Genomic DNA, 14,056 nt, shown 5'->3' with positions numbered 1-14,056 from the left:
TCATTCGATCCCTTCATTTCAAAAAAGGCAACATTGAGAGATTACTTACCCCACTCACCTAGACAGTAAAAACTAGGCCAAAAGAAGGAACTATCAATTTATTTAAAGGCCTTCTATGGTCTCCCAAGTCTGAGTTGTTTTGTTTTTCTTTTTCTTAAGCATGGTCCTCAGTTTGCAGAGCTATCATTAGCTGCCTGACTTTACTGTCTGCATAGCTCACCCACACCAATGACTTCAGATAGCAGGAGTATCACCACTATTCCAACACTTCTAGCTCAAAATCCAGTCCTCACCCTTTACTCCTTGGTCAACAAATTGGGTCAACCCTTCTTTCAAAATGTCTCCTTTTGTTCCACATCCTCTACCACTCCCTTAGCTCAGGCCTTCATTACTTTACACTCAGATTAAGGCAAATTTTCATATTCAATCTTTTCACATCTCTCCCTAATCAGCACTCCTGCACTAGTCCTCTATAATTTTGTGCATTTCACACTGCTACTTAAAAATCTTTATGGGCTCCTCAATACCTGTACCTACAAAATAAAATTCAAATTCTTTAGCCTGACCAGCAAGGCCTTCTGTATTGCAGAATCTATCCCAACCTATAACCTCCTACACAAACACTTCATTGCCGTCAGAATGGTCTATTATACAATGTATACCCATTTCCCAATGAGTTATTCCCCCATAGTTATTAGCTATACCACTTATTTGACAATTATCCATTCTGTCTTTTTTTTTTCCTTTCTCAAAGGTTCTCAACTCTGGCCATGCACCAAAATTACCTGTGAAGCTTTAAAAAGTTAAGGAATCTTTAAGGATGTTGCCCAGACATCTGAATATTTTTTAAATTTCACAGGTAAATTTGCACAAGGAGTGAAAAACAGTGATTCATATAAAGAAAGTCTTTTTGTGAGACGCTTCAGTTTTCACCACCTAAACTGAGCATCAATATTAAAGAAGCAAAAAATCAAAAATTAAACTGCCCAGAGAAACTGTTACCTAAATAACCAAGCATTATCTTTTATTGATCACTTGTACAACACAAATCTTTCTAATTAACATCGACTTCCCAGTAACTAAAAAAATGCTAACAAAAATTAAATGTTAGCCAGGCATGGTGGCACATGCCTGTAGTCCCAGCTACTCAGGAGGCTGAGGCAGGAGGATCGCTTGAGCCCAGGAGTTTGAGGTTGCTGTGAGCTAGGGTGATGCCACGGCACTGTAGCCCGGGCAATAGAGTGAGACTCTGTCTCAAAAAAAAAAAAAAAAAGGAAGAAAGATAGAATTTGTCAACCTGGACTGCACATTATAATAACCTGAGAGGTTTAAATTTTTATGCTCAAGCCACACTCTGGACAAATTAAATCAAAAACTCTGGAGACAGGACCCATGCGTCAGTATTTTTTAAAGCTCCCCAGGCGCTTCCAATGTGTAGGCAATGTTGAGAACCAGTGAATTACAAGAGAATCTCTCACAGAGAAATCTAAAAATCAGAACTGGCTGGGCCCGGTGGCTCACATCTGTAATCCCAGCACTCTGGGAGGCCAAGGTAGGAGGATTGCTTGAGGCCAGGAGTTCAAGACCAGACTGAGCAACATAGTGAGACCCTGTCTCTACAAAAAATTTAAAAATTAGCTTGGTGTGGTGGCACATGACTGTAGTCCCAGTTACTTTGGAGGCTAAAGCAAGAGGATCACTTGAGCCCAGGAGTTGGTGGTTGCAGTAAGTGATCATCACACCACTGCACTCCAGCCTGGGTGACAGAGTGAGACCTTGTCACTTAAAAAAAAAAAAAAAAACTGTTCGAAGATAGACACAAAGAAAGTCCCAGGAGTCAGGTAATACTTCCAAAATAAGTTTCTTTCTCTTGTTAATTTATGAATGATTTTTATATATTACGAATATATTCCTTTTTTGTTGCAAATATTTTCCTGTTTCTTGACTTTTCCATCATGATTCTTTGACATACAGACGTTTTTAACGTTCAAATCTCTCAATCGATCAATCTATCCTATCCCCCTATAGTTTCTCTTGTTTATTCTTGCCTCAAAGACTATAACAATAATAAAAGGACTTCCTGACATTGTGATTCTCAACCAAAGTAATGAATTAAAAGATCAGTATTAATCTAGGATTATACATGCTCTTAAATATTTAAAACTAAACATGAACAGGCCATGTGTAAAATAGTACACTGGCAACAAATTAACTTTCTTTCTTCCTTTATTCATTCCTCCTTTCCTCCATTTATTTATCTGAAACAAGGTCTTGCTCTGTGGCCCAGGCTGAGGTGCAATGGCATCATCATAGTTCTCTGTAGCTTTAAACTCCTGAGCTCAAGTGATCCTTCCAGCTCAGCCTCCCAAGTAGCTAGGACTATAGGTATGGGGCTAATTTTTCAAGTTTTTGTAGAGACAGGGTCTCACTATATTGCCCAGGCTGGTCTTGAACCCCTGGCCTCAAGCAATCCTCCCACCTAGACCTCCCAAAGTGCTGGGATAACAGGTGCGAGCCACTATGCCCAGCCACAAGTTAACTTTAAAAAGGAAACTTTCTTGATTGTACTGCATTTAATCAACTAAAATAATGGCTCTGTGCATTTTTACTTCTAAAATCAAATGTCAGAATGAAAGGACAAGGTTATTCCACACAGTCATCTTTATTTTTTTTTTCGTCCTACCAAGTAATTATTAATATTACAGCAAAAACTAAGGGAAAAAGTCATTTGCACAAAATCTTTCAAAGTAATAAATCATGCTGTAAAGATCAGTAAGCACAATTTTTCCCCCAGATCATACCAAATCCAAATGTGACCACCAGTTCCAAATATGGGTTTTGATTTTCACTGTGAAAAACACTGTCATAATTAATAAGCCACTGTTATTACATAAATTTGGCCAGTGCTCTTTAGTTATGGTTTTATATAAATATGAGACAAAAAATTGAATTGTTTGCCCTTTTTTGATCTAATTCAAAACAAGAGTTATAGTAAGTGTCCAAGGCTGAGAACATTTTGAAAGGAAGCTCATGAAGGAGACCACTACGAATATTGTTTTACTAACTGAAAACTAGGTCTTTTCTGGAAAATGTTTATGTGCTTTTCACTCCATTGTCCACCAGAGGGCGCATCATATCTAATTAAGACCTCATGGGAAACTTCCAGATGGAAATGAGAAATCACATAAAACTCGATCTGCAAGATGTTAAGCTGCAGCACATACAGAGTTAAATGTAAAATCTAATCACAGAATCCCCAGAAGAATCTCAAAGTACATATTTATCAAATAACTTGGCTGCTAAGACGTTTAAAAGTACTTTCAGAAGTAAGTTCATCTCAATTTAATGTCCATACAAGTTACACAGATATCTTGAAGTCACATACAGAAAAAGTATATTCTCATTCAGTAAGTCTGTGGTGCAGCATAAAATTACACATTGCTAACAATTTCCTTGTTGAGACCGACACCGCTGACCCACAGACCACACACTTGCAGTAGCAAAAACAGAATTATAATTCAGTCAGCAAACTGAATTTCCATACTCACATATTTATAACATAAAATGAGAGAACTGATTAGTAGGGAGTGAGACCCTAAGTATCAGATGCAAACCTGTGGGCACATATCCATGAAACTTAGTTGGGACCTTGAACCTTTAAATTCTACTGGGTTGTCTTTGCCAGAAAGAGCACTCTGAAGAGGTTGGTCTTCCTTTGCATGAAAAACCTGCAACACCGTCCCCCGCAGTAATTGGCTTGCAGAGGACTACTGATCCTCCTGAGGAACTATCATCACCACCTCTCAGTGTTTCTAGATCTGCAACCTGACTCAAGTTCCAGAAGACCCCAAGGTTAAGAAGTGCAACTCATGAGGAAGTGCATTGCACACCAAAAGAATTGCAAGACTGTGCCAATTTACCTTAACAAAAACGTGAGGAACACACGTGAGGATGGATCTGAAGAGTATGGGATTAGGGGGAAGGAAAGATAATGCTGGGTCAAGCTGGGTTTACTGAAATGAGTGCGTGAATAGGTTGGCTCAAGCAGCAGGGAATGAATGGCTCCAACAGTTTGCTTGGTTGGTTGACGGAAAGCTGAACCCAGAGATGATCTACAGTAAATGAAGTTGAAATGTTAGAACTTCTTCGGTATATTGAGGAAGAAGGTATGTAAAGGCTTAGGGAAATGAGAATGCCGGAGTGGATTTGATATGCTTACTCATCCCTTAACCCTGTCCCTGAGAGAATCCAGAAAACATTCCATTCACCAAGCTATGAGAAGTACGTTCCTGAGAGGAGCCCTGGCCCCTTTAGGAGCCCGGTGGTGGCTACTCTCCAGAGGCCAGGCACAAAAGTGGAAATGCCTGCCATCAGTCCGGGCTTCTGAATTCAGCGGGGGATAATGAGATCCCACTGTGGCAAGGACCAGTGGTTGCACTTAATCATCAAAGGCAAGATGGTAATGGATACTATTAAGGCGGCCAAGATATTAACCAGAAGGCTTTGAACTGCAGAGATCTTTGATGTTAGCTAACTGATCCCAGCGCATCTAGAACTCGGTGGGCAATCTACTAAAGTCTTCCTTGATTAGTCCTAACGGAAAAGCTGTAGATCTGGTAAAAAGAAGTATGATTTAAACACCAGAATAGTTAAGCCCTGCCTTTATGCCTATTCCATTCATTCATATATCAAAAAACCACTTGTACCCCCTAAATCTATTGAAATTTTTTAAAAGAAAATTAAAAGATAAAAATAAAGAGTTGTGGCCCCTCTACAAATTTGAGACACTTCACAGACCCAGAGCCTCTTGAATGAAGGGAAGACTGGGTTCTCCTGAGGGAGAACACTACCACACAGACAAAAGCGTATGCTGTGAATCTTCCTCCTGGGCCTCCCAGGAGATCTACAGGCATTTACAAGGATGCCTGCACACTTTACAAGGATACGACCAGACTTTCAGGAAATTACTGGCTTTGAACTAAAGGTGATTCCTGAAGACCCAAAATAACATTTTAGTCCACCTCTCAGGAAGAACAGCTCACGCGAGTCAGAGGCTGGAATCCGGGCTCAGACTCATCTCGTAGTGGGTCCAGCAGGTCCCCGAATATACATTGCAGTTATATTCTTTAGTTCCGGAATGCACGGTTGGAATAAATATCCTCAGGAACTGTCAAAATCCCCTTACCTGTTCCCTTACCCACAGAGTAATGGCTACAATGGTACAAAAGTCCAAGTGGAAGCCATCAGAACTGCCTTTACTTACCTAAATAGTAAACCAAAAACGATACTGAATTTCTGGAGGGATTAATGACACCAGAGATGCACAGGTAGTAATCCTTATGTAACTTGCCTATTTGACCAATATAGAGGACAGGTGGTTCTTGCAGAATGACAGTGGATTACAGGATATCAAAGTTGTAGGATGTCAAACGTGACTCAGCTACAGGAGAATGAAATCATTAGCTATTATTTTAGTTACCTCTGTAAGATATCAACATGGCAAGCTGGAACTACATATCCCAGAATCCTTCCCTATGAGTCCAAGTTGGGGTTGCCACCACAAAAGAAATGTGTGAGGTTTGTAAGACATAGTGAAGCAACCGTCATTATACTCTGAAGGCTTGTATAAGGTACCCAGTGCTTTTGCAGCCTGTGTGCGCTGTCACTGATCTAATGGCTCACCTTGTTGGCACGGGGCAACAGCCGGGCCCTCTGCTCCTCTAGCTCCTGCCAGATCACTTCATCAACCTTCTCGAAGTTGTCGGGTCCATCACATGAACAGGTGTATGGCAAACAGTGCCACAAATTCTACACATCAGTGTTACAGAGTGGGAAGGCAGTAAGAGACAGACACAGGTTCCAGTTTATCTTTATTACTTCCAGCTGGATTCTAGTTTGGTTTTCTCTTCTCCCACTTGACCTCCAGCTCATCTTCCTGCCAGTTCTGCTGACTCACAGTAACTTCAGGCCACCACACAATGCAGATACAACAACATCTTTACCAACTCCCACAGCTATGTAATGTCTAATCCCTATAATCTGCATCCTTTATCACTCAACATATCAAACCCTAATTGGCCTGGCGTGGTGGGTGGCTCACGCCTGTAATCCTAGCACTCTGGGAGGCCAAGGCAGGTGGAGGCAGGTGGATCGTCTGAGTTCAGGAGTTTGAGACCAGCCTGAGCAAGAGTGAGACCCCATCTCTACTAAAAGTAGAAAGAAACTAGCTGGACAACTAAAAATATATAGAAAAAAGTTAGCCGGGCATGGTGGCGCATGCCTGTAGTCTCAGCTACTCGGGAGGCTGAGACAGGAGGATCGCTTGAGCCCAGGAGTTTGAGGTTGCTGTGAGCTAGGCTGACGCCACAGCACTCTAGCCTGGGCAACAGAGTGAGACTCTGTCTCGAAAAACAAAACAAAACAAAACCCTAATGGATACAATCCCTTTCTGGAAAAACTGACCAGCCCAGAGAATAGCCCTAACAGTTGGGAGACAACTAGATAACCATATATAGACATCCACTAGGCCAGAATCTACACACATGCCTGGAGTTGTTTTTCTTAACCAAAAATTTTTAGTGCTTCATTCTTAAATATGACCAGTCGAGAATGACCAGACACTTGAAAGATCTTTTATTTTCTTCTTTTCTTCTCCTTTTTATCAGATAATTTGAAACATTCCCAAAAGCAGAGAGAATAGTATAATGGAACTCCACATATTCATCAACCAGCTTCAAAAATTATCAACACATGCCCAATCTTGTATAACCTATAACCCCACCAGTACCTCCAAACATTATTTTAAAGCAAATACCAGACAACTATCACTTCACCCATGACATATCTCTTTCTTATTGTATTTGTTTATATTTTTGGAGACAAAGAAAGTCTAACTCTGTTGCCCAAGCTAGAGTGTCCTGATCATAGCGTACTGCAGCCTCAAACTCCTGAGCTCAAGCAATCCTCCTGCCTCAGCCTCCCCAGTAGCTGGGACTACAGGCATCCATGACCACACCTGGCTAACTTCTTTTATTTTTTTTTTTTAGAGATGGGGTCTCGCTGTGTTGCCCAAGCTGGTCTCAAACTCCCAGCCTCAAGCGATCCTCCTGCCTCAGCCTCCCAAGTAGCTGGAAATAGAGGCATGTGCCACTCACAATCAGCTTATAATTTTTCATTTTGAAATAATTTCAGACTGACAAAAAGGTTGAAAAAAACTGGTACAAAGAACTCTCATATGCTTTTTCCAAAGATTCCCCCAAATGTTCACATCCTATATAACCAAAAACAATTATCAAAATAAAAAAATTAACATTGATTCAATACTATTATCTAATCTACATACTATTCAAATTTTACCAATTGTTTTACCAAAAGACAATACATATAACCCATTTGTCAAACTTTTCTGTGTCCATCAGACTAAAAACGTGTGCAACAGCAGAAGGACAATACAAATGATTCAAGTCACACTTTCACTGTCAGTTCACGTTTTCTCACTAACAAAAATAAACAGATAGAACTAAAGCACTAACCAAAACTGCCCTAGGCCAAAGGAAATCCTGTAGAACTTTGCAACAGTCATTTTTGGAGACCAATGAAGTATAATCATGTGTCGCTTAAAGACAGGGTTATGTTCTGAGAAATGTGCTGTTAGGTGATTTCATTGTTGTGCAAACATCACAGACTGTACTTACACAAACCTAGTTGGTGTACCCCACTACACACATAGGCTGTAAGGTGTTGCCTATTGCTCCTAGGCTACAAACCCGTACAGCATGTTACTGTACTGAATACTACAGGCCATTATAACAGAAAATATTTGTGTATCTAAACCTACCTAAACATACAAAAAGTACAGTAAAAAATATGGCATTATAATCTTCTGGGACCACTGGTATATATGTGTTCCATTATTGACTAAAATGTCCTTATACAGCACATGATGGTAGTTACAGTAAATATCTGGCTTTTTATTCTATTTTCATTTTCTCCTTTCCATGAACTATTGATTGTTACAAGCTTAACATTTTCAATCGAGACTTAATTCAAATGGAAGGCAGCAGAAAGCCTGGGATAGTTAGGTAGAAAATCCTGCTGGGGCCGGGCGCGGTGGCTCACGCCTGTAATCCTAGCACTCTGGGAGGCCGAGGCGGGTGGATTGCTCAAGGTCAGGAGTTCGAGACCAGCCTGAGCGAGACCCCGTCTCTACTAAAAATAGAAAGACATTATATGGACAACTAAAAAAAAAAATCTATATAGAAAAAATTAGCCGGGCATAGTGGCGCATGCCTGTAGTCCCAGCTACTCGGGAGGCTGAGGCAGTAGGATCGCTTAAGCCCAGGAGTCTGAGGTTGCTGTGAGCTAAGCTGACGCCACGGCACTCACTCTAGCCTGGGCAACAAAGTGAGACTCTGTCTCAACAAAAAAAAAAAAAAGAAAAAGAAAATCCTGCTGGCATTTAGATGCTTGGCATTTACTTATATTCCTATTTTATGTTGATGTTGATTTCTCCACTAGATGACTATTGGTGGTAAGGAGAGCCTGCCTCCTACGTGAAAAGCCAAAGAGGCCAAATACTCACCTTCTCAACTTCCCTTGCAGTTAAAAGTACAGGCAATGACCAAAGTTCAGCCAATCTAAGACACTCACTGAAGACTTAAAATCAGAAGCTAACATCACAAAGAAAAATGGTTGAGGGAACAACTTTCCAGCAACAACCAGCTTCCCAAAGATCAGCAGGAGGAGCAGAGTCCAGTGTCTATGGTGCTGGTGGTACAAGCTGCAGAATCCAGTACTATCAGGCAACAGAGGTGATATACTCCCCAGCCTCCCGCCCATCTACTTCTACAGTGCAATTTTGACTTGGTCCCTGCCCATGTTCAGATCGAGGGTTCTCTAGACTTTAAAGCAACGCTCTCAAATACCCTTTCATGAAACTCCTATTTTGTTCAAATCACTACCGTTCTTGCAAATAAGAAAAATGCATGACAGACAGCAGTAATGAAACAGCATGCTAAATCAAGAAGCATCCCACCCACAAAAGGTTTGTGCAGTTTATTTTGGAAAACGGATAATTCCACGTGTCATATGACTCAAGTTCAGCTCTGGTGATTCAGTTACTAAGATGTCACCATTTATTCATTTCAAAACTTTTCTGCTCCAAGTACTAAAAAACATGGAAATCTGATATTATGTGCAAGATGACCCACATCTTCTCCATCAATTAATATTACAGGGCTTAAGAAACAGTAACTTCTCTATGTTGGACATTCAAACTCTGGATATATGCCAAAGGATTTGACAGGATGAAGAGCCCAATTTGCCTGAAAGAGAATCAAAGATCTATGACTTTAAACGTCAGGGCTTTCAGCAAATAGTCAAGTCTTAAACGGAATGAACTGTTTTCAACCACACAGTTTATAAAAACTTCCAGGGGCTCTCTCCTCAACAGATTTTTTTGTAGTTACTACTTCAGATAGCAACAGATATTAATAATTGGTAACTTTAAAATGCAAAGTCAAATTTCTTAATCATAAATCCAACAGGAACCAAGTAAGATTAACGTTCAAATTACAGATAAGAGTTTTGCACTTACCTCCCGACCGCCACCCACCCCAATCTCAGACTGACAGGTCTGAAAAACAGCCATGCACAAAATCATCCCACTTATCTCAAAACACAGTTCTTCCCCCTTGCACGTGGTAGAAGCTCAGTAACATTTGCTGATTGAATGCAACTCCTAAGACCGTGTACGTAGGTTACCCATTTCCATAAATCGCTTTTGAGCAGCACTCTAAATGGCACAGCGCTTCCAGGCTTCCAAAACACTCTCACATGAATTCTTCCATCTAGCTAGGTGGTTAAGAGTTAGATGTGCCTGCACAGCCACTAAATGGCAAAGCGCACCGTGGCACCCAAATAACTTATGCCCCCACAGCACATGAGTTGCACCTCCAGTTCAGTCCTTTTGATACACTGTAATTATCTCTCTCACTTGATCTGCTCCAAAAGGATTCTTAAGGACGTCCCGTTCATCTTCGTGTCCCCAGGCCATACAGAACCTAGACCACAGAAGTGCACCACACACAACATCAGGATGCTTCTACCTCCTCACGCAAGCCCCGTGCTTTCCCAGTGGGGCTTTCGCAGCGAACCTGATTTATACGTATCTCTGCTCCCACCCGCACCGACCCCCGCCGCCTGCGATTTCCACCGTCGCACCAAATTAAGCTTGTCGGACAGGACACCGACTTTTTGTTCCCCAGCTAAACGACCCACGGCCCAACGCATGCCCTTAAGTCTGTCCAACTGGCTCCCCCAGCGCCTACCGCAGCCCAGGGGGCGGGGCGGGGGTCGCGGGTCCAGCTCTGCCCTGCAAAGTGGCAGGGACTGAGCCTGGGACACCCCCCCTGCCCGCGCAGCGACCACCTAGGGGGGCGTCCGAGCGGGGCCTGCGCGCCGCGACCCGCCCCCGGGAACACGCGCGTCACGGGGAGCGCAGGGCAGGGCATCGGGGCCGAGGCCCGCGACGGGAGGCCACCCCGACACCCTGGACCCCCCACGGCTCGGGACTCAGGTGGGCGAGGGCGCCGCGTACGCACCCGAGGAGGCAGCGGTCGCAGACGACGCCACGGCTCCCCTTGCACACCGTGTACGCCAGGGGATCCGAGCGGAAGAGCAGCTCTCCCGGGCGCAGCGCGGCCACAGCGCGCAGCCCGTTGCCCCGGTCGGCGGTCGCGAACTTTTCCACCTTCAGCGGCTCCATCCTCCCGCGGCTCCCACGGCTCCGGCGTTCAGCGCGCCCCGCAGCTGGCCTCGGCCCCGCGCGCCTGCGCCCTGCGCGCTCACGTACGCCCGGGGGGCGGGGCGGCCGCGGCGGGGCCTGTGCGCATGCGCGGCGCGGCGCGGCCCGGAGGGAACGGGCGCGAGCGGCGCGCGCGCGCGCGCGCGGAGCCGGAGTGGTCCTGGGGCTCCCGGGAGGGTCCGGCCCGAGGCTGCTCCGCCGAGGACAGGCATAACAAAATAACATTTTATTACGATCGTTTTAGTGCGTACAGAAAAGTTGGTAGAACAGTGAGCACCTGTGTACCTGTGTACCTGTATACCTGCATACCCTCCGCCTAGGGCACACAGTTTTTAGCGTTTTGCCATTTCTGTTCGCTCACTTTCCCCACCTGCTGTGTCCAAGCACGTGTGTGTCGCTCTTGAGCCATTTCAAATCGCCGACATCGTAACATTTCGCAAATACGTTACATCGTAACGTTTCATAATTAAATACTTTCACATGCGTTTCCTCGGAATAGGAACAGTATCCTTCTCCAAGCCTGAGACTACAATGTCATCGTCACTCCTAAGAAAATTAACTGTGGATACTAACTAGCAAGCAAAACCATATTCAATTAAAGAATGCCGTTTGTAACTCTTTTTGTTTTAAACAGGATTCAGTCAAAGGTCGTGCGTTTTCTTTTTCCTGACATTGACTCTTCGCAGCGTCTAAACTAGGAGTCTTGTAAAATGTTCCTCATTCTGTATTTGTGCATTGGTTTTCCCAGGGTGTCGTTTAACTTGTTCCTCTCTTCCCTGTATTTCCTGTAAACTGCAAGTTAGGTCTAGATGCTAGAGTCTAGACGCTTGATTTGATGGAAGTGAAACATTTTTTGTCAAAAAACATACTACAGATGATATTGTTTATGTTGTATCATATGCTAGAAGGTGCATAATACCAGGTTGTACCACTATTGATAAAACTAAGTTCGATCAATTGGTTCATTTTGCACATGACAAAAACCAAGGCTCAGATATAACCTGATAAATGCCATTCTACAATTTAGTGATAAGAGAACAAATGGCAGTATTTCACAATAGTAGAAACCTTTTTTTAACCCACTTATATAGAGCATGCCTGTTTTACTCCAAATCATCTTCTGAATTTACTGACTGCATTCTTACATATTCTAGAGCAAAAAATCTGTTTTATTATTGAAAAGTTATCAGTATTCTGGAAATAAATAAAAATATCCTTCATACCACTGAAAGAATCTCCTGTTGTAACAACATAAGCACTTAGCTTTCCCAGCTACCCCTAGCCACCATGATCTTAGCTAGAGCTATTTGTATGGACAGCTATTTCACTCTTCCAGTGAAAACTTTTCTTCAGAGATACCAGGCTATATTCCTAGTGTTCCTTTTGTACAGTCTGCTAAATTCATCAAGTTTGGGGTATCCAAACAACCCAAACAACCATCCTTTATCCTCAGCCACCAGCAAAAATGAAAGGCCCTATGGTAAACTATTTTTGTAAGTGCTTAATCCTCAGTTACTTGGTGCGCGGCCTTGTAATCATCAGGAATCATTACACACCTGCTATCTTTTTTTCTTTTTTTTTTAAGAGACAGGATCTCACTCTGTCACCCATGCTAGAGTGCAGTGGCACCATCATAGCTCACTGTAACCTCAAACTCATGGGCTCAAGGGATCCTCCCACCTCAGCCTCCCGAGTAGCTGGGACTATAGGCATGTGTCACTGTGCCCAGCAATAACCTAGTGACATTTTTAAATGTCTTCTTTAAAAAATTAAACTAAGAAACAAAGGAAATGACCTCCGACACTGCATCCTCTTTTTTCTTTCCCTTCGTAACTATATCACGAGAGAAGTCACCCTCAACTCCCCACTAGAATCCTGTCCCCTTGGCCTCTTTGAAACAGACCTGTCTTCCTAATTGCTAATCGTAACGGACAGTAAATTTCTAGTTAACTTAATTTCTCCAGAAGCTTTGAACATTCTTGACTTCTCTAGGTTTTTATTATGTAACAAGAAAGCTAACCTTAATTTCACATTCTTGGGGCACCTTACTGCTACTTACAACTACCTACGTATGATACTTCATTGATTATTTACATCTTTCAATGAATGGACAACTGTAAATTTTTCTTTTTAAAAAAATTCTAGTTTCTTGAATGCAGAATGACAGCACAAGAGCGCTCTGGCTACCTATATAATGGGAAGAAGTAGGAGATAACATATTTTACCAACATTTATAGCTTCTTCTGCTCTGCCAACTTCTCTAATCCTTTTTTTTTTTTTTTTTTAAGAGACAGCATCTGGCTCTGCTGCCCAGGCTGGAGTGCACTGGTAGGATCATGCTCACTGCAGCCTGGAACTCCTGGGCTTAATAGATCCACTTGGCTCAGCCGCGTAAGTAGGTGGGACTACAGGCACGTACCACACTTGGCTATTTTTAAAAATTATTTTTTGCAGAGATGGGGGCTGGGGTGTGTGTGTGTGTGTGTGTGTGTGTGTGTGTGTCTTGCTGTGTTGCCTATGCTGGTCTCAAGCTCCTGGCCTCAAGCGATCCTCCTGCCTCGGCCTCCCCAAGTGTTGGGATTACAGATGTGAGCCACCACACCCAGCCCTTTCTTAATTAACTCATTTGCTCCTAAAAATAAACCCATGAGATAGATGACATTATTAGTAATTTGGAAACCAAGGCCTCTTGAAACTTAGCACTGTTTTTGATCAAGTCTATGCGGTAAAACAGATGTTTTATAAAGATTAATAGGGCAGTGATGAACAAGATGGGTTGGATGAGAAAAGAGGTAGTTAGGATGACTCAGGAGAAATCTAGGTTTAAGGCACAGGGCTAGGGAGGAAACAGTGGGAAGACTGAATGACATTATGAAGATTGGGCAAATTATTTCATAGTAAAATAGGAATTATAAAAGAAAGAAAGGAATTCAGAATTTCCAGCCAGATTAAACTGTAAACCAGTGACAACAGTAGGGGAGTCAGGAAAACCGTGTTTGGCTAAGTGCTACCTATATAAAACATGCCCCACAGAGAGTTACTTAGTAGTAACATGGCTTAGGTAGTCTGAAATGTTGTGATAGTAAACAAACCGGAGGAGATTAGATATGTCTCAGCTTTCTAGCACTGTGCCTAGAAAGAAAATATTCTTAATTCCATTTAGGTTCTCATGAAAATCTAACTTCAGATGAATTTTCTTGATGGAACAAAAATGCAAGAGACTTATAAGTAACATAGTTTGAATTATTCACT

At 42.6% G+C, this 14,056-nt stretch overlaps 1 protein-coding gene across 3 annotated transcripts in view; it reads right to left on the bottom strand.

The window, feature by feature from the left end:
* Positions 1-10,817, bottom strand: part of SMYD3 (SET and MYND domain containing 3) — a 393,664-nt gene extending 382,847 nt beyond the window's left edge. For 2 of the 3 annotated variants that reach the window (XM_069484635.1, XM_069484636.1), the window contains exon 1: positions 10,602-10,817. In XM_069484635.1, coding sequence (XP_069340736.1) covers positions 10,602-10,765 — 164 coding nt within the window. In that variant the 5' untranslated portion in view covers positions 10,766-10,817. The remainder of the gene's footprint in view (positions 1-10,601) is intronic. The other variant, XM_069484637.1, reaches the window with a different exon arrangement.
* Positions 10,818-14,056: the final 3,239 nt, after the last annotated feature.

The sequence above is a fragment of the Eulemur rufifrons genome, chromosome 11 (genome assembly GCF_041146395.1).
Source record: "Eulemur rufifrons isolate Redbay chromosome 11, OSU_ERuf_1, whole genome shotgun sequence".
In the NCBI taxonomy this organism is placed as follows: Eukaryota; Metazoa; Chordata; class Mammalia; order Primates; family Lemuridae; genus Eulemur; species Eulemur rufifrons.
The sequence above is the reverse complement of the archived record's forward strand: the minus strand, read 5'-3'. Positions and strand labels throughout refer to the sequence as shown.